The sequence below is a fragment of the Pleurodeles waltl genome, chromosome 3_1 (genome assembly GCF_031143425.1).
Source record: "Pleurodeles waltl isolate 20211129_DDA chromosome 3_1, aPleWal1.hap1.20221129, whole genome shotgun sequence".
NCBI lineage: Eukaryota > Metazoa > Chordata > Amphibia > Caudata > Salamandridae > Pleurodeles > Pleurodeles waltl.
In genome coordinates, this window is record NC_090440.1 from 1,979,405,810 (window position 1) to 1,979,433,222 (window position 27,413).

At 47.3% G+C, this 27,413-nt stretch overlaps 1 protein-coding gene across 1 annotated transcript in view; it reads right to left on the reverse strand.

The window, feature by feature from the left end:
- TLCD3A (TLC domain containing 3A) overlaps positions 1 to 27,413 on the reverse strand; it is a 172,467-nt gene that overhangs the window by 51,329 nt on the left and 93,725 nt on the right. The window contains exon 3 of the mRNA XM_069226379.1: positions 27,144 to 27,360. Coding sequence (XP_069082480.1) covers positions 27,144 to 27,360 — 217 coding nt within the window. The remainder of the gene's footprint in view (positions 1 to 27,143; positions 27,361 to 27,413) is intronic.

A 27,413-nucleotide genomic window follows, 5' to 3' on the forward strand; every position in this document is an offset into this window, starting at 1 on the left:
GTGATGGAGACTTGTCTTTAAACGCCTGGAGCACTGTTATATTTTGGCTCTGGACGCTGCAGATTTTCTTGTTTGAAAATATATATATATATATTTGGAAAATGTCACTTACCCAGTGTACATCTGTTCGTGGCATATTCCGCTGCAGATTTGCATGCTGTGCATTATACTTCTGCCATCTAGTGTTGGCTCGGAGTGTTACAAGTTGTTTTTCTTCAGAGAAGTTTTTTCGAGTCACGAGATCGAGTGACTCCTCCTCTTCAGTTCCATTGCGCATGGGCATCGACTCTATGTTAGATTGTTTTCCCGCAGAGGGTAAGGTAGGAGTGATATAGTATATAGGTGAAAAGAAAAGAGATGTCCATGCTAATGCAAATCTCTCTACATATATACATATGTACATATGTTTTTAACTTAAACGACTACAGGCTCCCGGGGAGGTGGGAGGGTGCATGTGAATCTGCAGCAGAACATGCCACAAACAGATGTACACTGGGTAAGTGAAATTTTTCGTTCGGTGGCATGTGTAGCTGCAGATACACATGCTGTGCATAGACTACAAAGCAGTTTGTCCTCCCATAAAAAATAGCGGTGGTCATCCGGAAGGAGTTGAAGTTGTTTGAAATAATGTTCTGAGTACAGCTTGACCTACTGTGGCTTGTTGTCTTGCTAAAACATCTACACAGTAGTGTTTAGTGACTGTATGTGGTTTTGACCAAGTAGCTGCTTTGCATATTTCAGCCATTGGTATATTTCATAAAAAGCCATTGTAACACCTTTTTTTCCTTTTAGAATGTGCTGTAGAAGTAACTAAGAGTTGTCTTTTGGCTTTAACGTACCATGTTTGGATGCATCTTACAATCCATCTTGCCAACCCTTGTTTTGATATGGGGTTACCTGTATGAGGTTTTTGGAAAGCTACAAACAGTTGTTTAGTCTTTCTGAATGGTTTTGTTCTGTCTATATAGTACATTAGAGCTATTTTAATGTCTAATGTATGTAGAGCTCTTTCTGCCACAGAATCTGGCTGTGGGAAGAAGACTGGTAGTTTCACTGTTTGATTTATATGAAAAGTCAAAACGACTTTTGGCAAAAATTTGGGGTTTGTTCTAAGTACAACTTTATGCTTGTGTACCTGTAAGAACGGTTCTTCAATAGTGAAGGCTTGTATTTCGCTTACTCTTCGTAAAGATGTAATCGCGACTAGGAAGGCAACCTTCCATGTTAAGAATTGCATTTGACATGAGTGCATAGGTTCAAATGGTGGGCCCATAAGTCGTGTAAGCACTATGTTTAAATTCCAAGAGGGAACTGGAGGTGTCCTGGGTGGAATGATGCGTTTTAAACCTTCCATGAAAGCTTTAATAACAAGAACTCTAAATAAGGAGTTGTGCTGTATATTTTGTAAATATGCAGACATTGCAGTAAGATGTATTTTTATGGAAGAGAATACTAAATTAGATTTTTGTAAATGAAGTAAATAGCATACAATTTCTTGTATTGATGCTGTAAGAGGGGCAATCTGTTTAGATTGACAGTAGTATACAAATCTTTTCTATTTGTTAGTATAGCACTGTCTAGTAGTGGGTTTTCTAACTTGCTTAATAACCTCCATACATTCTGATGGGAGTTGTAAATATCCAAATTCTATGACCTCAGGAGCCAAATCGCTAGATATAGTGTTTTGGGATTCGGGTGCCTGATTGGTCTTTTGTTTTGTGTCAACAGATCTGGTCGGTCTGGTAGCCTGGAGTATGGTACTACTGACAGGTCTAACAATGTTGTGTACCACGGTTGGCGGGCCCACGTTGGTGCCATGAATATCATATTGAGTGAGTTTTGATGCAACTTGTTGACTAGAAAAGGAATGAGTGGGAGAGGGGGAAAAGCGTAAGCAAATATCCCTGACCAATTGATCCATAGAGCATTGCCCTTGGATGGGGGATGTGGGTGTCTGGATGCGAAGTTTGGGCATTTTGAGTTTTCGCTTGTGGCGAACAGATCTATGTTTGGTGTTCCCCATTGTTGAAAGTATTTTTGTAGTACTTGAGGGTAAATCTTCCATTCGTGTGTTTGTTGGTGATTTCTGCTGAGAATATCTGCCAATTGGTTGTGTATCCCTGGAATGTATTGTGCTAACAGGTGAATTTGGTTATGGATTGCCCATTTCCTAATTTTTTGGGCTAGAAGGGAGAGTTGGGACGAATATGTCCCTCCTTGTTTGTTTAAGTAATACATGGTTGTCATGTTGTCCGTTTTGATTAGTGCATTTTTCTGTGTGAGAAGACGCTGAAAAGCTTTGAGTGCTAGGAAGACAGCTAACAACTCTAAGTGATTTATGTGGTGCTGTTTGTGTTTGGTATCCCATTGTCCTTGGATGTTGTGATTGTTGAGGTGAGCTCCCCAACCAATCATTGATGCATCTGTTGTAATTATGGTCTGAGGCACAGGGTCTTGAAATGGCCGCCCTTTGTTTAGATTTGTGGAATTCCACCACTGAAGGGACATGCATGTTTGGCGGTCTATCAACACTAGATCTTGAAGGTGACCATGTGCCTGCGACCATTGTTTTGCAAGGCACTGTTGTAAGGGCTGCATGTTTAATCTTGCGTTTGGACAATGGCAATGCATGATGACATCATGCCCAACTGTTTCATGACAAATTTGACTGTGTACTGTTGGTTTGGCTGTATTTTTGGCAATATGTTGTGGAATGATTGTACCCCTTGTGGACTTGGGCTTGCAAGACTTTGGGTGTTTAATGTGGCTCCTAAATACTGCTGAATTTGCGCTGGTTGTAGGTGCGATTTTTAGTAGTTTATTGAGAACCCTAATGTGTGTAGGGTGTTTATTACATAACGTGTATGATATTGGCACTGTGTTTTGATGTTGGCTTTTATTAGCCAGTCGTCGAGATATGGAAAGACATGGATATGTTGTCTTCTTATGTATGCTGCGAATATGGCAAGGCATTTTGTAAATACTCTGGAAGCTGTTGTTATCCCGAAAGGTAACACTTTGAACTGGTAACGTTTTCCTTGTATTACAAATCTGAAATATTTTCTGTGCGCTGGATGGATGGGTATGTGAAAATATGCATCTTTTAGATCCAGTGTTGCCATAAAGTCTTGCTGTTGTAACAGTGGGACTACATCCTGTAGTGTTACCATGTGAAAGTGTTCTGATCGGATGTAGAGATTGAGAGTTCTGAGATCTAGTATTGGTCTCAATGTTTTGTCTTTTTTGGGAATGAGGAAATACAGGGAGTAAATCCCTGTTCCTTTTTGATGATGTGGCACAAGCTCTATGGCTTGTTTGAGTAATAGTGCCTGTACCTCTGTTTGTAACATTGAAATGTGTTGAGATGAGAGTTTGTGTGGTTTTGGGGGAATATCTGGAGGAGTTTGTGTGAACTCTATGCAGTAACCATGTTGGATAATGGATAAGACTCAATTGTCTGTTGTGATGGGTAACCAGTGGGTGTGGAACTTTTGTAGTCTTCCTCCCACAGGGGAAGTGTGGTGAGGGAAGATGTGGATGAAGTCACTGTTTGGTATGTGTGGGTTGCTTTGAAGGCTATTTTCCCCTAGATCTGGGAAATTGTCCTCTGAAGGTTCCCCGAAACCCCCCTCTTTGGTATTGTGTCTGGTAAGAGGGTTTGGATTGGGAGGTAGATGGCTCAGATGGTTGGGGTCTAAAGCCTCCCCTATATTGAGGCTTTCGAAATGAGCCTCTGTATTGAGTTGAATACAGCGCCCCCATAGCCTTGGCAGTGTCGGCGTCTTTTTTCATTTTGTCAATGGCTGTATCAACTTGTGTGCCAAATAGTTGTTGTTCGTTAAAAGGCATGTTCAAAACAGCCTGCTGAATTTCAGGTTTAAAGCCTGACGACCTAAGCCATGCGTGACGCCTAATGGTGACAGCTGTGTTAATAGTTCTTGCGGCTGTGTCTGCGGAGTCTAACGCTCACCTGGTCTGATTGTTGGTAATTGCCTGTCCCTCCTCTAATACCTGCTGGGCTCTCTTCTGTTGGTCCTTTGGGAGATGCTGGAAAATGTCCTTCATCTCATTCCAGTGGGCCCTGTCGTATCTGGCCATTAGTGCCTGGGAATTGGCTATGCGCCATTGATTAGCTGCCTGTGATGCCACCCTTTTACCGGCAGCATCAAATTTTTTGCTTTCTTTATCTGGAGGGGGTGCGTCCCCAGAGGACTGGGAGTTAGCCCTTTTTCTTGCTGCACTGACCACTACGGAATCTGGGGGTAGCTGTTGGGTAATAAAAACTGGGTCTGAAGGCGGTGGCTTATATTTCTTTTCTACCCTTGGAGTAATAGCTCTTGCTTTAACTGGTTCCTGGAAGATTTGATGTGCATGTTTTAACATGCCAGGAAGCATGGGTAGACTCTGGTAGGTGGCGTGAGTTGAGGACAATGTGTTAAATAAAAAGTCATACTCAAGAGGTTCTGTGTGCATGGTTACGTTGTGAAATGCTGCTGCCCTGGCCAGAACCTGTGTATATGAGGTGCTATCCTCTGGGGGTGATGGCTTTGATGGATAGCACTCTGGACTGTTATCTGAAATGGGATCATCACAAAGGTACCATGGGTCAGTGTCATCCTGGTGTGACTGTAAAGAGTGTGCTGGAGACTGTGCAGGGGGGGGGTAGCAGGCGGGGAGACAGTTAGGTGAGGAGAATGAGGAGGAGACTGGTGAGGTGAAAACTGAGGGGGCGGAGATCTTGGTCTTGGTTTTGGCACTTTAGCCAGTGGCTGATCAGTGTTCAAATGTCCACGAAAGGCCAGTTTCCTCTTTGTTTTTAGAGGAGGTGCAGTGAGGATTTTGCCAGTGTCTTTATGAATTTGTGTTCTGGCCGGTTTCTCGTCAAAATCCTCTATTTGCAGAAGTTCTTCCGCAAATTTATGGCTTTCTTTTAATTGCTTGGAAAGTCCATGCTTCTCTGTGTATGTGTGTTTTTTCAGCTCCGAAGCCGGCTTCTTTGGGATCGAAAAGCCTGAAGTACTTGTTGGCCTCGGCTCCAAGAGTGACTTTCGGGGCTTCGACTCGATGGGTCGGTGCTTGATAATGTCGGAGCCTGTGCCTCGGCTCGAGTCCGAAGGCTTTGTTGTTGTGGCCTTTCTCAGTGCCGAAGATGTTGCTTGGTCACCGATAGTTTTCTTATGGGTGGAGCCATGGCCTTCTGGCAGTAGCGTCCCAGAGGCCTTGTATTTGGGCTTGGATTGGGTCGGGGCAAGCATACTCACGTGCTGCCCTGCTATTATCGGTCAATCGTTGTCGGACTCGTGCTCGGAGTCGGACCCCCGGACGGAGACTGTGGTGTGGATCATCTCCTCCTCTTCTGCGTTGAGGCATTCGGTGCTTCTGGACGCCATTTCTAACCTTGGGACTCTTCGGTCTCTCAGAGTCTTTTTCGAGCGGAAGGATCTGCAGGCCTCGCAAGTATCTTCTCAGTGGTCTGGAGATAGACAGAGGTTACAAACTAGATGCTGGTCCGTGTAAGGATACTTGGCGTGGCACTGAGGGCAGAATCTAAACGGGGCCTGGTCCATGAGGCTTCGACAAGACTTTTGGTCGGGCCGACCAGGCCCAAGTTGGGCACGGGTGCCCCGAAGGGCAAGTAGAGATCTGTGTCCACCGGTACCGAGGTGTTGATGATAGATGTTACTCGATCAAAAACAATACCGACGAATTTAGAGAGTTTGTGATATTTTTCTGACTCGAACAACCGGAGTGAAAAGAAACACGTCCAAACCCGATGGTGGAAAGAAAACAATCTAAGATGAAGTTGATGCCCATGCGCAATGGAGCCGAAAAGGAGGAGTCACTCGGTCCTGTGACTCGAAAAGACTTCTTCAAAGAAAAACAACTTGTAACACTCCAAGCCCAACACTAGATGGCAGGACCTGTGCATAGCATGTGTATCTGCAGCTACACATGCCATCGAACATATATATATATATATATATATATATATATATATATATACAGAAAAAATATTAACAAATCAGTTGTAAAACAGTAAATAAATTATGAAATTAATAAAATATAAAAAAATGTTAAAAAAACCAAAAGACATTTACGTAAAATAACATAAAAATTATATATATAAAGAACTAATTAAAAATTAAAAAATTAACAAATAATAATGGATATATTTAAACAATATCATTAAAATTTTGAGAGCAATATATATACTATTCCCACTCCTGTGCAACATTAGGGAAAGCGTTGGACCTTGGTGGGGTAAGATTTACTATTCCAACTCCAGTCTGTACAACAGTAGGGAAAGCATTGGACTCTGGAGGGTTAAAAATGACTATTCCCACTCCAGTTTGTGCAACAGTAGGGAAAGCGTTGGACTTCAGAGTGTCAGGACCTCCCCTATTTTTTTTTTCACAGGAGTGAAATGGCCGGCCACTAGGAATACTCCCAACCTCCGTGTCAGGCAAGAAGACCCAACAGCGTCAAGGTCTACCCTGCCCAACCCGGATAAGGGGATGGTAGAGAAGTGAGTATATATGCCTGATTCACCCTGGGTCCTCTCTATCTTCTCCTGTAATGAGACAGACAGTAGAGTTGAGTACTGAAATATCTTACTTTCACCTACACAAGACAGAACCTGGAGTTATGTAGTGTAAATACCTAATCATTCCCCCTATGTCTGAGTGGGTGGTTAGTGCTGCACTTTAGGACAGTCTTCCTATCTATAACACAAGAACCTAAAGGTGATACTAAGTATACAATAAGACTCATACAAGTAATATAAAAATTTCTTTGAAATTAGTGTACCTCTCCTGTGGTCTGCTAAGCTTCATGGAGTAATACCGAACTTGCAAGTAACATACACATAATGACAACAAATCATTTACATTTCAGTAGATATTATGCATTCCCTCATGCCTCAAAATAAATCCAATGATAAACAGTGCATGATCATCAAAATAGATGTCAAACTTGGCTTGTTGCATATGTGGCATGAGTATGACTCTGACTTAGGGGCTGATTAGGAATTTGGCGGACGGAAACCTCTGTCTGCCAAACTCCTGATGGGGAGGTTGCCGCACTCCTGGCGACCTCCCCGCCGACCCTATTTTGACTTTCCCATTGGGCTGACGGGTGTGAATCTTGGTCAGCCCAGTGGGAAAGGTGCTGCAGCTCGTAACTGAGCCGGCTGCAATTCTGCAGCATGCAGGGGGCACCAGCACTATCGAAATGCACACTGTCTGCCCAGCATTTCGAGGGTGCAGTGCAGTACCCCCCCGTCTCCCACTGCACTTGTTCCCCACCAGCCTTTTCATGAGGGTTGAACTGCCATGAAAAGGCTGGCAGCGAACAAGGCTGTAATCAGCAGGGCGGCGCTGATTACAACCTGTACCGCCGTCAGCCGGTCGGGATCGGCAGTAGGCTGGCACTTCTGCCCGCCAACCTCATAATGTGGCAGTTGGACCACCACAAATACGGCGGTCCGACTGGCAGCCTTGTAATCTGGCCCTTAATGTAGTTTGTTAGTGTTGCTTAATTCATAATGTCTCCAATACCATGCCACTAATCATTGTCTTTGTGTTTTCTTCATAAAGGTTGCCTGTGACATAGAAAATGCACCCACATAAACAAATCACATAAGTGTCTATTAAATGTAAGTGGATAGCATACAGCAAGTTACCCAGAGGCGATAATGAATTGTTGCTTTCTTTGTTTTCAGGTTGCCAGGAATGTCGACATGGTCGTTGGCAGTGGAGAGGCCCACCTGTGGCCCCCGCACTTCCTTTCCGCTAGCCCCTTCAAGGCAGATAAACCAACATGAAAAGGCTGGTAGAAAGGGGACTCATGATCAGCACATCAGGAACCATGTTCCTGGCGGGTACAGCGGACCCTGGCAAATGTGGCGATTGGACCGCCTGGAGTGCGGTGATCCGACCACCACTACGAGGCTGGCGTTCTCAAGACTGCCAGCCTCATAATGAGGCCCTATATCTAGCTGCAGATTTCTTACCTTTGAATTTCCCAGGCGTCAGACTGGATCAGGAAACCATTGTGTAAGTGAGCACCACCCCTGCGCTCTGTCAGCTGGCTTCGTTCGGTTCTGCATGACAGCGTTGGCACCAGTGGTGACATCGCGGTCACATATGTAGGCGCCACCCAGGCGCACAGACGTCAGTAACTTTTCAAAACTTTTCATGCTAGGAGTGCAGAGCCATTAAGTGAACTGACAAATGTGTGTCCAAACTAGGGTCCTGAAAGGGGTTAACCCTCACCCTAGAAATCTGTCTGCAGAGCGGGGAGGCATGGGTGGGTGTAAGGAATCTGCAGCTATATATAGCCTCTACCAGGTAATGCGTTACCGTAACTTGTTTATCTGATGGAGACTTCTAGCTGCAGATTCCTTACCTTTGAATGGATAACCATGCCATAACCTCTTGGCCGTGGGCCGCAGACAAATATTCTTAACTAGAAAGTTCTGCATGACCGAACAGGTAAAATGCCCATGCCTGCGGACCTGACTGTCCGGGCAGTAGTGTTCGGCAAATATGTGCAGAATGCCCACGTTGCTGCCTGGTAGATGTCCACTACTGGGACTCCACGAGATAACGCTGTGGTTGCAGCTTTTCCTCTAGTAGAATGGGCCCTTAAGCTCTCAGAGGCTGCTTTTTATCCAGGGCGTGGCAGATCTTGATTCAGATAATGACCCAGTGTGAAATGGTTCATTTCCGTACTGCCCAACCTTTTTTGGCTCCTACATAGCCCACGAAGAGTTGGTCGTCCACCCAGAACTTTTTTATATGGTCAAGGCAGAACAGAAACGCTCTCTTTGGGTCCAGATGGTGGAGTTGCTGCTCTTCGTTAGAGGGATGTAGAGGAGCGTAAAAGATGGGCAGGGTGACAGACTGTCCCAAATGGAATGGGGTCACCACTTTCAGGAGGAAAGAGGAACGGGTGTGAAGCACCACTTTGTCAGGGAACACATTAAGATAAGGATGCTTGGATGATAAAGCCTGCAGCTCACTCACCTGCCAATCAGATGAAAGAAACTAGAAAGGCTGTCTTGATGGTAAGGAGCCAGAGGATCCAAGTGTGCAGCCGCTCGAAGGGAGCACACATGAAATAGGTGAGAACTAAATTAAGGTCTCACTGAGGCATGATAAAGGGCGAAAGGGGAAACATACGTACAAGTTCTTTGATAAAAACTATTTAAAACAGGAGACTTAAATAAAGAGGGCTGGTCAGGCAGCCACAGGAAGCCTGCTAGAGCAGATATATAACCCTTAAGAGTACCCAGAGCAGAGCTCCCCGAGCAAAGGTGAGTATAAAGAGAAGAATATCAGAAAGAGAGACAGAAAGTGTTGATAGACTTTTCTGCACAATGTTTTACTAATTTCTTCCATCGGCAGGCATGTACCTTTTTAGTGGAGGAATGCCTGGCTGTCAAGATTACGTTACAAACATCAGGAGGAAGTTCAAATGCTATCAACAGTAGCCGCTCAATCTCCATGCAACAAGGCAAAGAGTTGAAGGGTTCGAGAGGAGAACTCACCCCTGCTGCTGCAACAGAAGATCCTCACAAAGGGGCAGCCTGATCGGAGGATCGAGGCTCATTTTCAGAAGCTCAAAATACCAGACTCTTCATGTACAGTCCGGAACCATAAGGATAACTTGGTAATGGTTGTTACTGATGTTCTTGAGAACTCTGATCAGAGGTGGTATGGACAGAAAGACGCAGAGTAGGCCTGAACTCCACTCAAGACATGCGTGCTGACACTGCACGGTCTCGTTGGAGGTGAACAGATCTATCAAAGGCTCTCCCCACTGGTGAAAGAGTCCTTGCCACACCTCCATTAGTGATCCACTAGGCATCGACGGCTGAGTTTGTCCACCCGGGGGTTCAGACAACCCACCAAGTGTTGAACCACTAGGATTATGCCCGGCTGTTCCAGCCATGTCCAGAGAAGCAGGGCCTCTTGACATAGGCTTCATGACCCTGTTGTGTAGCCATTTTAGTTATAGCTTCATACATGTTATTTTAGCAAACTAGGCCTGCCGCTGTGCACTTTAACCTAGATATATTTGATTCAGCTTCGTTATATTATTTTAACATTAGCCACATTTGCGGTCTTGTTTTATTTTCTCTACCTAGCTGTTCTTTGCCTAGGCCAGCACTACATTCTTAAACAAGACATTTTTTTCACTCTGTGCTTTTCTCAAGGCTGCAGTAAGATAGGTTGCCGGCAAAAGTGGTACGCTTTGTCTCTAATGTTCACAGAAACATACACACTCTTATGTGGGGCTCCTTTCTTGCAACATTAGTTGTTTTATTATAAAAACACTACTTTGACCCATGTATGTTAGAGGGAGATTCCAGCCAGATGACCACGACGGTATGCTGATTGCTGGGTGCTTCGCTGCAGCTGCTTATGTAGACTACAGGCCTCTTGCTCAGGTATGAGGGTTGATGTCTTCCCAGGGGAACCTGAAGGGCAGAATTAGAGTTTAACATGATGTGCTCTAACATAGTCTAGGTAGTAACTATTCTAAAAGCCCATAGTGACAATATGATAGCGTTATTTGTATGTTTTACTCTCCTTGTCACAATTTTAATCCTGTCATGCTTCATCGTCCTAGGTATTACAATACATGCTTTATTATCTAAGGTGCAGTTACTTCAATAAAACCTTATTGAACTATACTCTGCCTCTGATTGTCCTTGCGTACGTGAGACTAATGTAACTGAGAGAAACGGATGAGACCTGAGTGACCACGATTTCCCTGAGGAGTCATTTGTGTCATCCACCCGGTTGCCCAATCATCCCTGCTCTTGGGTGGAGATGAGGCACTGCTAGCTAGCCGGAAAAAAACCCAGATTAGGCCGAAAGAGGTTCTGACTCAGTCCCCCACAAGACGAGCGATTCTGCCGCCCGAATCCAGTAGTGTCATTAGGATAATAAGAACGTACGCAACAACCCCACCCCGTCCTGCTTCTTGCAGTACCACATGGTGGTGGTGGTGTAGTCCATGAACACCTGCACTAACTTCCCCTTGACAGAGGAAAGAAATGCTTTCAGTGCCAACTGAAGCGCACAGAGCGCCAATATGTTGATTTGAGGCCCGAACTCGGCTGGAGACCAAAGTCCTCTGATTTCCATCTCTCCCAGATGGCCACCCCATCCCAAGAGTGATGCATTTGTCACTCCTGTCAGGTCTGGTTGGAGAAGGTAGAGGAGTCTGCATTGACCCAATCGCAGTTCATCAATCAACACTACAAGTCTTTTGCAGCTCCCCCTGAGATCTGGACTATGTTGGAGAGATTCCCCTGACGCTGCAACTACTGGAACTTTAGGTCCTACTGCAGAGCCCACATATGCCATCTGGCATGATTCACCAGCAGGATGCAGGAGCCAATGAGGCCCAGCAGCCTCAGAGTCATTCTCACCGAAATTCAGAACAGAGCCTGAAACATCGGTATTATACCCTGAATATCGTGGACTTGCTGTTCGGGAGAATAAGTCTGAAACTACACTATCTCCAGAATAGCTCCAAAAGGGAGCAGCTGAGAAAGAATCTGGTGTGACTTTGGAATGTTTACAGTGAACCCAGCGAATGCAGGAGATCCACCGTAGTCTGAAGGTGAGAGATAACAGCCAGTTGTCGAGGTAGGGGAAGACTGAAACCCCTGACCTGCGCAGATGAGCTGCGACCACCGCCATCACCTTGGTGAACACCAGAGGGGCACCGCTAAGGCCAAAGGGGAACACGATGAACTGAAAGTGCTTGTGGCCTACCTTGAACCACAGGTGACACCTGTGGGCAGTCTGGATGGGGATATGGAAATACGCATCCTGCAAGTCCAACACTACCAACCAGTCTCCCTGGTCTAGAGAAGACAAGATCTGAGCCAAAGTGAGCATCTTGAACTGCTCCTTTTTGAGGAAAAGATTGAGGGTTCGAAGGTCTAGAACAGGGCGAAGACCTTTGTTCTTTTTGGGGATCAACAAAGTAGCAGGAATAACAACCACTGCCTATTTCTGATATTGGAACCCTCTCCGTAGCTTCCTTGGCCATCAGAGCTGTTACTTCCTCTCTGAGCAAGGACAGATGATCCTCCACCAGCCATTCTTGTGTTGGTGGTACTGGGGGAGGCAAAGACTGGAAAGGGGATGAGTAGCCCTTCTGAATGATCTGCAAGACCCATTTGTCCGATGTAATAGGCTGCCAGTGGAGGAGATGATATTGGATTCTCCCTCCAACTGGGCACCCATGGTCTAGACTGGTGGGCTTAGAGGCTGCAGCTGCTGGGGGTTTGGTGGCAGAGGACTTCTGGCTACCAGACCCATATAGTCGGAATGCACTGCATGGGATGCTTGCGCAGGACAATGGCTGGCGTGGTGGCACACCTCTTCTGTAGACACGAAAGGGGTGAAAGACAGACTGGGGGCGAGCTGTCGCTGAGAGGTCCAAGCACTTGTCCAAAGCCTGCAAGTCCTTGAGACGCTCCAGCACCGAGTCTGCCTTCTCTCAGAAAAGATGAGTCCTGTTGAAGGGCATATCCATAAGGTTGGCCTGGACATCCCCTGAAAAGCCAGATGTTCTCAGTCAGTCGTGGCACTTCAAGTCCACTGCCGAGGACACCTCTTTGCCCAGTCAGTCAGTTGTGTCCAAACAACATCTAATCAATCAATCAACCAAATTTCTTAAGCGCTCTACTCACCCGGTAGGGTCCCAAGGCGCTGGGGGCACGGAGAGGGTACGGAGGGGGGAGTTACTGCTCGAAAAGCCATGTTTTGAGGTGCTTTCTGAAAGTTAGGAGGTCCTGGGTCTTGCGTAGGTTGGTGGGAGGGAGTTCCAGGTTTTGGCGGTGAGGTGGGAGAAGGATCTGCCGCTGGAGGTGGTGCTTTGGAAGCGGGGGACTGTTGCGAGAGCGAGGTCGGCGGAGCGGAGCTGTCGAGTCGGGTTGTGGAAGTTTATTCGTTCGTTGAGGTAGGCTGGTCCGGTGTTGTGGAGGGCTTTGTAAGAGTGGATTAGGATTTTGAAATTTATTTTTTTGTTGATGGGCAGCCAGTGTAGGGATCTGAGGTGGGTGGAGATGTGTTTGTGGCAAGGGAGATTGAGGATAGACTTGCAGCTGCGTTCTGGATGCGCTGGAGTTTTCTCTGAAGCTTGGCTGTGGTCCCTGCGTAGAGGGCGTTGCCATAGTTCAGACTGCTGCTTATGAGGGCGTGGGTGACCGTTCTTGTTTCTAAAGGAATCCATTTGAAAGTCTTGTGTAGCATGCACAGGGTGTTGAAGCAGATGAACTTTGCTGCATCCCTCCCATCTTAAATGCTTGGTAGGATGCTCGGGACTCCTCTGGGACCTGTGACAGCACTTGCGCAACTGTATCCCACAAGGTATTGGAATAACAATCCAACCAGCATATGGTGTTCACCGACCACAATCTAGTCTGGTGGAGGAAAACATTTTCTTGTCTAAGCTATCCAGCCTCTTGGATTACCTGTCTGGGGAGCACCAGGAAACGCACCAAAGGAAGTTGAGGATTGGACTACCAAGCTCTCAGGGGTGGGGTGCTGGGTGAGGAAACTAGGATTACCCGGGACAGGGCGATGGCGGCGGGCAATTGTCCTATTCACAGGAGCCCCTGTGCTGGGCTTGGACTAAATGCCCAACAGGACATCAGTTAGTGCTTCATTAAAGGGCAATAGGGGTTCAAATGAGGAAGTTTCAGGCTGAAGGATTTCCGCCAAGAGGTTGGTCGTGACTGCCACTGAGAGAAGTTCGAGGTCAAGGACCTCAAGCTGCACTCTTCACCATCATTGCGTAAGATGCTCCTGCCTCCATAGCTTTGGTAAGAAGAGATAGCAAGCCAGTATCTGGGGTGGAGGCCAGTTCACTGGCATCTCCTAGTTCCTCATACTAGTCCAATGAAGTTGAAGTCTCTAACTGGTATTCTAAAGGGTCCAGTGACCCTTCCCACTCTTCCCCCATGCCTGGCTGCTCCAGAAAACACTCAGGCAATGCCTAGGACCAATAGGACATGCTGGCGTTGGAATCGGCATCAATCTGTGCCATTCCGACTTTGAGTCGTTGGGGATGAGAATGGGGCTGGCACCTCCGGTAGGCGCTGGGAGCATCAGCATCAGTATCGGTGCTGTAAAAAGTCGTGTTGACACAAACGGTGGTGATCTGGAACTGTGAGACCCCATCAGAGCCAAGGCCAAAGCCATTGGTGTGGAAAGTGATGGGGCCTCCTCCTATCCGGTGGGGCCCGAAGGCACTCTGGATGGGTCAGCTCACTCAAATACACGGCACATTGCCTCGTAGAAGTCGTTCAACTGAGCAGGGATCCCTTTGGCTCCCGGGAACGGGGGGAGGTGCAGAGTTGAACCTGGCAACAGCTCAGCAGAACCGTGCCTGGAACGTTATGTTCCTCACTCGTCATGTCAGCTGACAGACGAAATGAAGTTGAACTTCATTTAGACTTCTTCTTGTGCCTCTTACCCAAGTGTCCTGAGGGCCTTGAGTGTGAGGAAGAAGACTTGGGGCTTCTGAAGCAGTCCTGCAACCTCCTTCTCGATCGGGACGGAGACCTCCTAGGTCTTTCACTGTCCCCAAGCATTTTAGGGACCACTCCCTCAAAGCTTTCGCCGGCATAGCCTGGCACTCTGAGCACGACTTAGAATTGTGGTCGTGCTAGAGACACCACAAACACACATTCGCAGGTCCGTTACCGATATGCAGCAGTGACAGGTGCCACGCAGCTTGAAACCTGCTTTGCTGGAAGACATACTTTGGCACACTTTAAAAAATAGTCAACAAAAAGTTTTTTAAAAAAAATATGTCAGAAAGAGACAGATAAGTCGCTCTTCTCCAGATCAGCACTAACTGGCGTGGAAAGAAAATAACTGATGTCCGCACGCCTGGGTGGCGCCTATGTAGGTGACTGCGTGGAACCAAATAAAACCACCTGGTGGCATGCAGGGGCACTGCTCACGCAGAAGTTTCCTGATCCAGTCTGATGCCTGGGAAATTCCAAGTTAAGGAATCTACAGCAAGAAGTATCTGTCAGATATATAAATTTGACAAGGTATGGCAAATCAAAGCATTTCACTAAACCATGAAGCAGCATTGGCAAATTCAATAAACCTGACAGAAACATTTCACCAAAAAAGCTAGGCTAGTTATAATTCGGTCACTTAGAGTCACTTTAGGTGACAAATTAGGCTAGTTATAATGCAGTCCCCTAGAGTCACTTTAGGCAAAAGACTCCAGTAGGGGGCCAGCAAGGTCCTCAGAAACAGTTACCTCAGCAGGTGTGGCAATCTTCAGTCAGTTCCAGACACTTCAATCCATTGCAGTGGTTTCCTATGGAAGTGGTCCTGATGCAAGGGATGAAGGATGCTGTGGATGTAATGCGGTCGATGGGGGTCTTTCTGCAGCTACTCCTCTTTCCACGAGGGAGGAGTGGAGGTATTGGTCACATGGTCAACATTCCTCAAGTTCTCTCAGTGCTGGTAGAAGTTCAGTCCCCACTAGGCTACCAATCGCCAGTATATAACGATCACAGTCATATCCTTCTGGGGGGCAATAACTTGCCTTCTGGATGACCAAGCTAACTCTTACGACTCCCTTAAGCAAACTTGGTGCAACTTTGAGTGTCAGGTCCTGGTCCTTGGTGCTGTAAAGCGGTGGTTGACAGTGGTGTGAATATTCTGGTCTACCAACTTGCCCCACCAGGCTTCTCTGCTGTTTGGCCCTGTGCTGTGAACAGGAGCTTAGCCAACTGGCCAGTGAAGCTTCTTTGCTTTGTCTGGGCTCCTTCCGATGACTTCTTCTTGAGCAGGACACAGCAGGCACAGTCCCTCTTCTTTGCAAGCTACCAGGTTCGTCGGGTGCAGTCCAAGCCAGTGCAGCCTCTCTTTGCCAGTTCAACAATGCAGTAGGACAGGCCTTCTTCGTTCCTCTCTTCCAGTCACAAAGATATTTGAGTTCTGTATTCCAGGGGTGTCCTATTTATGCTCAGAAAATGCACTCAGGGTAGAATGTCATTGGTAGCCAATGAGCTACCAGGTTCCCTCCCTCCTGATGACCACTGTGTGGCATCAGGCTATCCCATTCTGCCCAGGCCCAACATGGCAGAATCCCTTGTTTGGTATCCAGAGCTCCATGAAATCAATCAATTAATTTGTAAAACGCGCTACATACCCGTGAGGGTTTCAAGGTGCTGGGGGGGGGGGGGGGGGGGTGCTGCTACTGCTCGAAAGCCAAGTCAGTTTTCTGAAGGAAAGAAGCTCCTGGGTCTGTCGAAGATCCAGCGGGAGGGTGTTCCAGGTCTTGGCGGCGAGGTAAGAGAATGATCTGCCGCCGGAAGATTTGCGTCGGATGCAGGGGACGGAGGCGAGGGCGAGGTTAGCGGAGTGGAGATGCCGGGTGGGGGTATTGAAGTTGAGTCTGTTGTTCCGGTATGATGGTCCGGTGTTGTGGAGTGCCTTGTGTGAGTGGGTGAGGAGCTTGAAGGTGATCCTCTTGTTGACAGGGAGCCAGTGAAGGTCTCTTAGGTGGGGGGTGATGTAGCAGTGGCGAGGGATGTGGAGGATGAGTCGGGCGGAGGCGTTTTGGATGCATTGGAGGAGTTTGGATGAGATACCGGTGTAGAGGGCGTTGCCGTAGTCGAGTTTGTTACTGACGAGGGCCTGGGTTACTGTTTTTCTTGTTTCTGTTGGGATCCATTTGTAAATTCTGCGAAGCATGCGGAGGGTGTTGTAGCAGGAGGAGGAGAAGGCGCTGACCTGCTTTGACATGGAGAGTGAGGAGTCGAGGGTGAAGCCGAGGTTTCGTGCGCTGTCGGTGGGCGTTGGTGGGGGACCCAGCGTGGACGGCCACCATGAGTTGTCCCAGGCGGAGGGGGTGCACCCAAGGATGAGGACCTCTGTTTTGTCCGAGTTCAGTTTTAGCCGGCTGTCTCTCATCCAGTCGGCGATGGCTTTTAGTCCCTCGTGGAGGTTAGTTTTGGCAGTGTGCGGGTCCTTGGTGAGGGAGAGGATGAGTTGGGTGTCGTCGGCATAGGAGATGATGTTGAGGTTGTGCTGACGGGCCACTTGTGCGAGGGGGGCCATTTAGATGCTGAACAGCGTCGGGCTGAGGGATGAGCCCTGGGGTACGCCGCAGATGATGTTGAAGGCTTTGGATTGGTACAGGGGGAGGCGGACTCTTTGGGTTCTGCCGGTGAGGAAGGATGCGGTCCATTCGAGGACCTGGTCCTGGATTCCTGCTGCGTGGAGGTGGGATTTTAGGGTGTGGTGACATACGGTGTCAAAGGCGGCTGATAGGTCTAGGAGGATGAGATCTGATGTTTCTCCATTGTCGAGGTGGCTTCTGATGCAGTCTGGCGGCGAGGAGGGCGGTTTCGGTGCTGTGGTTGCATCTGAAGCCGGACTGGGAGGGGTTGAGGATGTTGTTGTCTTCGAGGTACCGAGTGAGCTGAGTGTTGACGATTTTCTCAATGACCTTCGCCGGGAACGGGAGCAGAGAGATGGGCCGGAAGTTTTTTAGGTCCTTGGGGTCCGCCTTTGGTTTATTGAGAAGGGCGTTGATTTCGGAGTGTTTCCAGCTGTCCGGGAATCTTGCAGTTTAGAAGGAGATGTTGATGGCTTTACGTAGGTGAGGTGCGATGGCCGTGTTTGCTTTGTTAAAGATGTGGTGTGGGCAAGGGTCTGATGGTGATCCGGAGTGGATGGAGTTCATGGTCTTGCGGGTTTCATCGTCGCTGATGTTGGTCCAGGAGGTCGGTCGGCTGGAGCGGGTGGAGTTCGTGGTGGGTGGGGTAGGAGCGTCTGGAGTGTGAGGGGAGTTGTAACTGTCGTGGATGTCCGTGATTTTTCGGTGGAAGGCGGATGCTAGTGCGTCGCAAAGTTCTTGGAAGGGGGTGATGTCGTTGACGGTGGCGTTAGGGTTGGAGAGTTCTTTTACGGAGCTGAAAAGTTCTTTGCAGTCGTGGGCGTTGTTTTCTAGGCGGGTTTTGAAGGAGGATCTTTTTGCTAGCCTGATGAGCTGGTGGTGTTTGCGTGTGGCATCCTTGAGGGCTGTGTGGTTGTCTGGAGTGCGTTCGAGTAGCCATATTTGCTTGAGTTTTCGGCAGTGGCGTTTGGAGGCCGTCGGTGAACCAGGTGGCTTTTTTGTTGATGTGGTTGTTGGAGGGTTTTCTGAGTGGAGCAAGGCGGTCGGCGCAGTCGGTGATCCATAGCTTGAGGTTGTGTGCCGCGATGTCAGGGTCGGTGGGGTTGACGGGCAGTTTCTGGGCTAGGGCGTTGATTAGTTGAAGTTCGGTGACATTGCCCCATCGGCGGCGTGGTGGTTGTTCGGTGAGGTGGTGTTCTGTCTGTTTCTTGAAGGTGAAGTGAATGCAGTGGTGGTCGGTCCAGTAGAGTTCGGTGGTATGGTTGAAGGTGACGTGGTTGCTTGTGGAGAAGATGGGGTCAAGAGTGTGACCGCCTGTGTGGGTGGGTGTGTTGACGAACTGTGTGAAGCAGAGGTTGGCGAGGTTTTTGGTCAGGGTGGTTGAGTTGGTGTCATTGTTGTTTTCGAGGTGAAAGTTCAGGTCCCCGAGGAGGATGTAGTCCGTGGAGGCGAGTGCGTGGGTGCTGGCCAGGTCGGCGATGGCGTTGCTGAAGGGTGCCCTGGGTGTCTATAGATGAGTGTTCCTCTGAGCGTGGTGTTGGGGTCGGTGCAGATTTGGAAGTGAAGGAGTTCGGCGGCGCTGAAGGAGTCGTCCGGGGTGGTTTTAACTTCGAGGGTGGCTTTGTGGATGATGGCTATGCCTCCTCCGGTTCTGTTGATGCGGTCTCGGCGAGCGACTTTGTATCCGTTCGGGATGGCTATGGCGATGCCGGGTGCTGAGGAGTCGTTCCACCAGGTTTCGGTTAGGAAGACCACGTCCGGGGAGGTGGAGTCGAGCAGGTCCCAGACTTCGATGGCGTGCTTGCGTGCTGAGCGGGTGTTGAGGAGTATGCAACGGAGGTGGTTGGTCTTGATCCTTGGAGGTATGTGGGCCTTGTTGCAGGTGAAGCTGCAGTTGTGGTAGGAGAAGGGTCCGTGCGTGCTCTTTGGAGAGGCCTGGAGGCAGGTGGTGTCTCGGCTGGTGTTGAGTGCACTGAGAGTGTTGGCGTTGTAGCAAATGCTGGCGGGGTGGCTGTTGCTTGGGCCAGGGGTCCTGGCGCTGGGCGCGGTCCAAGCGCGGACGGGTGCAGACGGGCTTGCCGTTGGTGCGCCTTCGGTGCGCCAGCGGCGCGGCCGCGCCGCAGCTGCCATAAGAGGAGGGGAGGGTGGGAGTGGCAGCTGGGAGACGGGAGGGCCTGCCGAATGAGAGGGCTGGGGGGAGGGGCCGCAGGGGACGCATCGGCGGGAAAAAAGGCAAAAGGAACGGTGAGAAGGAGTGGGGAGGCGGGAGGGGCCACAGCAGCGGGAAAAAAGGTAAAAGGAACGGTGAGAAGGAGGGGAGAGGCGGGAGGGGCCGCAGCGGCGGGAAAAAAGGCAAAAGGAACGGTGAGAAGGGAGGTGGGAGGGGCCGCAGGGGACGCAGCGGCGGGAAAAAAGGCAAAAAAAATGGTTTGATAACGTGTTTCCCCTCTCCTTCCTGGTTGCCAGCTGGTTTGTCCATGGGAGTGCCCCTCTCCCAAGTGTTCCACATTTGCTCTTCAAAGGCGGCTCCATCTTTGAAGCTCACCTTTTGGGCCAACTCTCGTAAAGCTTCCTGCAGGAGAGAGGTGACGTGTTGGCTCTCATTATAGTAATGAGACTGCTGGATTCAGGCGGCTGCACCACTAGGATGTGGGGAGCTGAGTCCATTTCCACACCTTGTGATAACTGTCAGCCTAACCCTTTTGGCCAGCTAGCAGTACCTCACCGGCACCTAGAAATGACAGTGATTTGTGGCAGCCATGAACACGGCATTTCTGATTTCTTAGGAGAAATCGTGGTGGAACAGATCCCATTTTTTTCTCTCACTTACATTCGTTTCACGCATGCAGACAAATAGAAGCAGAAATTGGTTCAATAAATATTATTGAAACAAGTGCACTCCAGATAAAATTGCATACACTGCAATGATTAAGATGATAACACTTGATAATAAAAATACGGTGACAGGGAAAGTAAAACATAAAAACATTTCCACCATATTGTCAGAATGCAAGGTGTTGGAATTCCTACCTACGCCACTAAAGTATTATTAGAGCACGGCAGTGTTAGCCAGATCAGCCCTTCATGATCCCTGGGAAGACACCATCCCCCATACCTGAATGTGGTAGTAGTGAAGAGGGCTGTTGGTCTACTGAGAGGCCTCTTCCATGTGGCTGGAAAAACACATGAAGTCTCAGCAGACAGCTGCAATGGTATGACAGCAGGCGGTGGCAAGCCTTCTGGCTGGAACCATCCCTCTAACGTATAGGAGACAAAGGGCTGTTTTATAATAAAACAGCTGATGTTCTAGGAAAGATGTCCTCACGTGACAATACATATGTTTCTGTGAAGTGGCAGAGATCAGGATAGAACAATTTGTGACAGCAACATATTGGCAACAGCCTTGAGCAGAGCACAGAGTGTGAATATCAGAGTGAAAAGATTGAAAACATTTTCTGTGCTGAAAGTATGAGATAATGAAAACTAAAACATCACCGCAGAGAAGAGATTCTGCTAAAAAAAAAAAAATGAAATGTACCTAGGTTAAAGAGCACAGGCTGCAGGCCTAATGCCAAAATAACAAGAAGATACTACATAACCTCACTACAGAGGTAATACCTCTCTACAGTGCAGGCCCCTAATTTCTCCTTTCCTGGGAGTTAGCACGTCTCCCTAGGAGGGCAGAAAGCTGTCTCGGGCTCAAGCTCCTTGTGTACCCGTTGAAGGCACAGGAGACTGAAGACAACAAAGTGGCAACTTTGTAAACGTTGTACATTATTACTTGTTACATTAATTTTGACTTGAGAATCAGGTCAGCTTTATGTAATGGAATGTTTGATACCTTGGAGTATCAACTTTGGTGGTGGTGTTCAGTAGTTAGCACAACTGAGGTGTCAGCATGTAACCCTAAACTCGTCAATGGGACGACCAAGTCTCTTCACAGTGAAAACAAGTTTGGGGTTTTTACTGCTAGAACATGTAAACGACATGGTCTGCCATGCAATATGCTGCATCCTGCCTTAGGGCTTGGTAGGCCTGCCGTAGGGGGTGACTTACATATTGTAGAGGGATGTTTGGTTCTGCCATTGTTTTATGTGGCACAACCAGTGCTGCAGATCCTTGTGGTAACTCTCTAACCTACCTGCCCTGGGTACCACGTACTAAGGACTTACAGGTAACTTAGCTTATGTCAACTGGTACAGCCCCTCTAACATACACTTCTTTGGGTCAGGGCCCTGAAGTCTGGTTGGAAGGCCTCAGTGCACTTGCAAAGTTGGAAAACCAGGAGCATAAGTCTAAAGACTTAAGGGTGGCCATACAAAAATAGGCATTTCCTTACATTTACAATATCACATACTGCAATAAGATACTTTATGCTTAAAAGTGTTTATTTCAACAGTCTCATCCGGTTGCTTAGCACATCTAACATAACCACACAAAATATTATTAAAATAGTACTAATGCATGCTGCGAATAACAATATTAAAACAAAATTAACATGTTCACCATAGTTTAAATGTCATCTAGCAACCTGACACCCTGAAACCTACTTCTATGCTGTATACCATGAGAGCAATAAGTAACGTAACTTGCATGTAGGGTTTATTAGTGTTAGACCGGTTAGCCTTAGGCAAAAGGGTTGGGGGGAAGACCACCCTATTTTGCTTCTTTTTTGGTGATCTATAATCATTGGCCTTAGGACTCTGGGTACTTTGTCACTGCTAACCAGTGCTAAAGTGAATGTGCTCACTCCCCTAAAACATGGTAAAATTGGTGTATCCACAATTGGCATAATTAATTTACTTCTAAGTCCCTAATAATGTGCACTATATGTGCCCAGGGCCTGTAAATTAAATACTACTAGTGGGCCTGTATCACTGATTGTGACACCCACTTAGGTAGCCCTTTAAACATATCTCAGACCTGCCACCGCAGAGCCTGTGTATGCAGTCTGACTACCATGCTGACTAGGCATATGAAACCCCTTGCCAACCCTTAGCCTCCCCTTTTATTACAAATAAGTCACTACTAAGGTAGGCCCTAGGTGGCCCATAGGCCATGCATTGTGCTATTTAAGTAAAAGACAGGATATATACTTTTAAGTTTTACATGTCCTGGTAGGCAAAACCCCTCAAGTTCGTTTTTTCACTACTGTGAGGCCTACCCCTCTCATAAGATAACATTGGGGATTCCTTAAAGTGTAATTCCTGATTAAGAAGGAGTAGCCTTGTCGTGCTTAGTACCTAAAGAATTGTAATGATAAAACATCTTTAATGGCAACGTTGGACTTACCTTTACAATTTTGAAAATGCCACTTTTAGAAAGTAGGTATTTTCCTGTTCTTATCCCTGTGTGCCTACAGCCTGTCTCTAATACACATCTGGGCTGGGGTGACAGCTGGTTTTCTGCATTCCCTCTAGACAGCCTCAAGCAAAGGAAGGCTAGGTGTGACTGATTGGCCATCTGCATGTTGATGGGTCATCCTGGACAGAATGAGAAGGGGGAGCTGACACACCTGAATAGGCAGTGCCCTTCTTCTGACACAAAGGACTGCTTATCCTCCTGTAGTGAGTCTGGAGCCAGTGAAGAGGACCTCCTTTTTTGCAAGGATGGTCAAAAGACTAGTTTTGGAGAGACAGCTCCTAGCCATAGATAGTGGGAGATCAGAAATGGGCCTAGTACACATTAATAGTGGCAGCAACATAATACCTAGGGACAGACAGCAACCTGATGGCCCTAAAATCCCCAAAGGGATTATCCCCTAGTATGAGGATGGTGAAGACATCCCCAAGTGGTTCACCGCCTTTGATAGGGCCTTTGGGATAAGAACATTGAAAAAGACTCACTGGGAAGCTCTCCTTTGGGAACTGTTCACTGGTAAACGAAGGGATACACTCATCACACTCACTGGTGCAAATGCTGAGTCCTATGACCTCATGAAGGCTACCCTGACTGAGGGCTTCGGACTAACCACTGAGGAGTTTAGAATTAGGTTCAGGGGGGGGTCACAAAACCTGAAGCCAGTCCTGGGTTGATTATATATACTACTCAGTGAAAACACTAGATGGTTGGTTAACTGGAAATGAAGTGCACAATTATGATGGACACTATTATTTGGTTATGAAAGAACACATCTTGAGTAACTGCTTCCATTAAAAGTTACATCAATATCTGGTAGACCTAGGACCAAATTCTCCCTGAGAATTGAGAAAGAAGGCAAACCCTTGGGTCAAGACTAGGGTGACCAAGACAACCACTGGGGATGATCAAAAGAAAGGGGTTACTAAGCCACCCCAGAGAAAAGTGGGTGAGACCCTTAAGGATAAAAGTAAAGAGTATTGTAAAGGCCCCTAACTACTTGATCAGGAAGGTGGACCCAAATCTCTTCACAATCCTCTCATGGGTACAAGGGTAAGAACTTTGATCCCAAAATGGTATGATGTTTCAACAGAATGGACACCAAATTGGACACTCAGCCTGTCCCACAAAGAATCCCCCTAGTACTGCACCAGCTAGCTCTGGTATAGCCAGTCTCGAGGTGGGATCTACAGTGTGCCCAGAGAAAATAAGGGTTCACACTGAAGCTACTTTAATCTCTGAGGGTGGGGTCAATGCTGCCACTCTTGCTGTCTGGCTCTCTAATATGGACAAAACAGACAGCATCCCTTGATTAATGGTACTAGGATAGAAGCCACGAGGGATACTGGTGTCAGTGTCACCGTGGTGACAGGAAAAACGGTTTCCCCAAGGCAGTACTTGACTGGAGAAACATATCCAGTGACCAGTGCTGATAATGTAACTAAGATACATCCCATGGCTATGGTGTCTTTAGAATGGGGAGGGGTTACTGGCCTGAAGCAGGTAGTGGTCTCTTCTGCAATCCCAGATGAATGCCTGCTAGGGAATGATCTGGAGTCCTCAGCATGGGCTGAAGTAGAGCTCAATACCCATGCAGCCATGCTGGAAATCCCTGAGATGGTGTGTTTAAAGACTAGAGGGCAAAGCTGAGCAAAGGGTGAAAAGAACTGTTGGGGCCTGGAGTAATGGCCTACCCTTCCAAGAGGAAAGGCAAGAAGACTGGGGGACCAGCTTCTGAACAGCAAAAAGCACAAGACTTCTCTTCTCAGGAAGAAGTCTTACCAACCCCAGAGGGAACTGAGCCCATGGAACTGGACCCTTACCTGGTTGAGTTCTTGGGCCCGGGGGACCCTCTAGGGAACAGCTGTGCCAGGGACAGAGGACCTGCCCCACTCTTGAAGGCCTGTGACAGCAAGCAGCTGCACAGGAAAAAGGAGATGTCAGTGGCTCCCACAGGGTCTATTGGGAGGAGGGACTCCTGTACACTGAGACCAGAGAAACCAAATCTGGTGACATAGTGGGTCCACTTGAGCCACCCACAGCCTCAGGAAACCAATATATATTGGTAGTAGTTGATCATGCTACCAAGTATCCTGAAGCAATTCCTTTTAGGTCTACTACATCTCCTGCAGTAGCCAAGGCCCTAATTGGTATCTTTACCAGGGTAGGATTTCCTAAGGAGGTGGTTTCTGACAGAGTTGCCAATGTTATGTGACCACACAACAAAAGGCCCCACATCATCAGAAGAGCAGAAGCTGGCTTATCACCAGCACAAGACCTGTGCTGATACTGATACCTGCAGAGACTCCTGGTGGTGGCCTCCATTACTGCATGCTATGGTTGCGACCCGGGCATGAGAGCATCTTCAGCCAACTCGTCTCCTCACAGAAGAGGAAGTAAGCTACAGGCATGCTATGGGTCTTTGCCGGCCAAGGAAGAGGCATTGACATACTCCACTGTGGCGAGAAAATAACACCCAGGGATGCTAAATGCATGCACCTGTGCTTGAAAACTGCCCCAGACAGAACTTGAAGCAGGGAAAAGCAGAGTGAGGAAGAAGGGGGAAGGGAGAAGAATACTGGTCCGAGTGCAGTTCCTCCTTGACAGTGAAGCATTCATATCTGCTACCAGTGGTGTGTAGCACTGAGATTTCAGTATGTAATGTGTACTTTTTAACAAAGTGAAGCCCTAGGTTAGACATTCTGTTTGTGCGATACTGGGACATTGTTGAGTATTAAGCTTCCAGCAAACTCTCCCCATGCCTGTGACTGAAAGCCATTGCTACCATTGAGTCAAGTATTGAAGGGGTTGAACTTGGCCATTTTGCACAGCCATGGCAGGGCAGCCCCCTCGCCATCAAAGGCAAATAATCCCTGATCTGGTCTGACATGAACTGTATCCCTGCCCCAGGCTTACCACTTTCTCTCTTTCAAAGAAAAACACTTTTCGTACGTGTTCCAATAGTACTTCCAGTTTCATTCCCAATGATTATCACTCCAGGAGGAAGGAGAAACAGAAGGGTGGAAGGTATGCAAATACCTCTCTTACCTCATAATCTAAATATATTTTAGCAGAAAGTAAATTCTAATCCCCTTCTAACTCATTCTAATCTCCTGCTAATTTCTGCAAGGTGAAAGAATGTACTCTTCCCACAGAAAGCATAGTATATTGCTTTACCATTTAGAAATAAAACCACTATTTAAAAGCTCCAACATTCCCATTAAAATTCAACTTTCAATTTTTTATATTTTTTGTTTGTGAATGAAATAAAATATGCCCTAATTTGTGCATTTGTGTGATACACGTGTCTGTAGTTTTGTGTGTTTTGAGGTTCGAATCATAGAAATTGCTTCAGCTGGGATTTCTGCCTTCCAATAGTTTTTCAGTGGGGGTCCACAAAAGTGAAGTGGTCTTAGTAAACTTGAGGGCAACTGGCTGAACAAGAATGAGCAAGGTACTACTGTGAGCACATGGAAACTAACTACTTTTTGGCTTTAACTATCTTAGAGGGTTAAGTTGGTTTTGCTGGTCTAAAAATATGCATAGAGGTAACACATGAAGAGCGACGCCGATGTCCAGGCACTCTTATGACTCTAATTGAGGTATAGCACTTTTGTTTTACTTTAAGCTTTGCTAGCCTAGTAAAGACCAGTATATAAACTTATACAGCCTTCTGCTGTGCAACATGGCTAACAAACATTGATAAAAACCAATTGATCTCGAAGAAGCTAGACATATTGACTTTGCCAGTGCTTGTTCAGAAAAGCACTCTTCAACTTCTTGGGGAAGGTATGTGAGCTACGATACTGCAGTGGTCTGGAGAAAACGCTCCTTTCATACAGCTATGGTTGCATCATCTATTAGCAATGCGTTCTTTATTCACTGTTTCAAAATAAAATGTTCCACATCCACTGTATTTAGGAGAAAACAGTGTTTTAGCGTGCATGTATTCAATAGGGCGGTAGGAAAGTAGTTAAACATTTCACATGAACTTCAACTATGGCAACATCACCACAATAGATGTGTGCGCTGGGCAGCATATAACTCACTGCACAACAAAGTGATTTGCTGTAAAGAGAAGCATTTTGGAAATGCAAATACCTTTTCAGGAACGGTGCACGCCCTAAGCTTACAGTGTTACATTTCCAAGGTGCTCTGGGTTTTCAGGGAAGCACATTCTTAAACAGGAATGCACAGAATGTAACTACTAAAGTAATGTCTCCAGAGAGCAGTACTCCGGGAGGTGCTGCACTACAATCCCCACTCACAGCAACTTAAAACCTGTTCTCACAGACTGCAGATCTGAAGGGTTTTATTATGGCTCTGTGGGAAGCTAGACTACAAATAGGTAATGAGAGGAAATAGGCCCGGCAGCATACCCCCCTTAAGAATCACCCGAAGAACCAACATCAGGTTTACTACTGCCAAGAGAGTAGGAGGAGGAGGCAGAGCAAAGAACAGTGACCAATCCTAGATTAAAACTGCCCAGGGGAAACCTTACTGAAACCTCTTACTTTCACTCCTATAGCCGCTTCAGAAGTTCTGCCTGGTGCGGAGCAACTGCTGCATCGAATGGAAAGCGTGAATCAATAGTGAATACTCACCAGAGAAATAGGGACCAGGATTGATAGAATTGCGACGTGATGCACGCACATGAGAAAGTCTTTTTGCAGAAAACTGTTCATTGCTGTCACAAAATGCCTCTTAGCATCCAAGTCGCCTTTCACTTTGCATTTGTACCAGTGGCAGAGATACATGGCATAGATGTCGTAGACCATGTAAGGGATTAAAAACCAGACGTATGCCGTGGCCAGCCAGTGTCTGCAAGAAAGCAAAAACATATTACAATCCTGTCATTATGCCAGGTAAAGTCA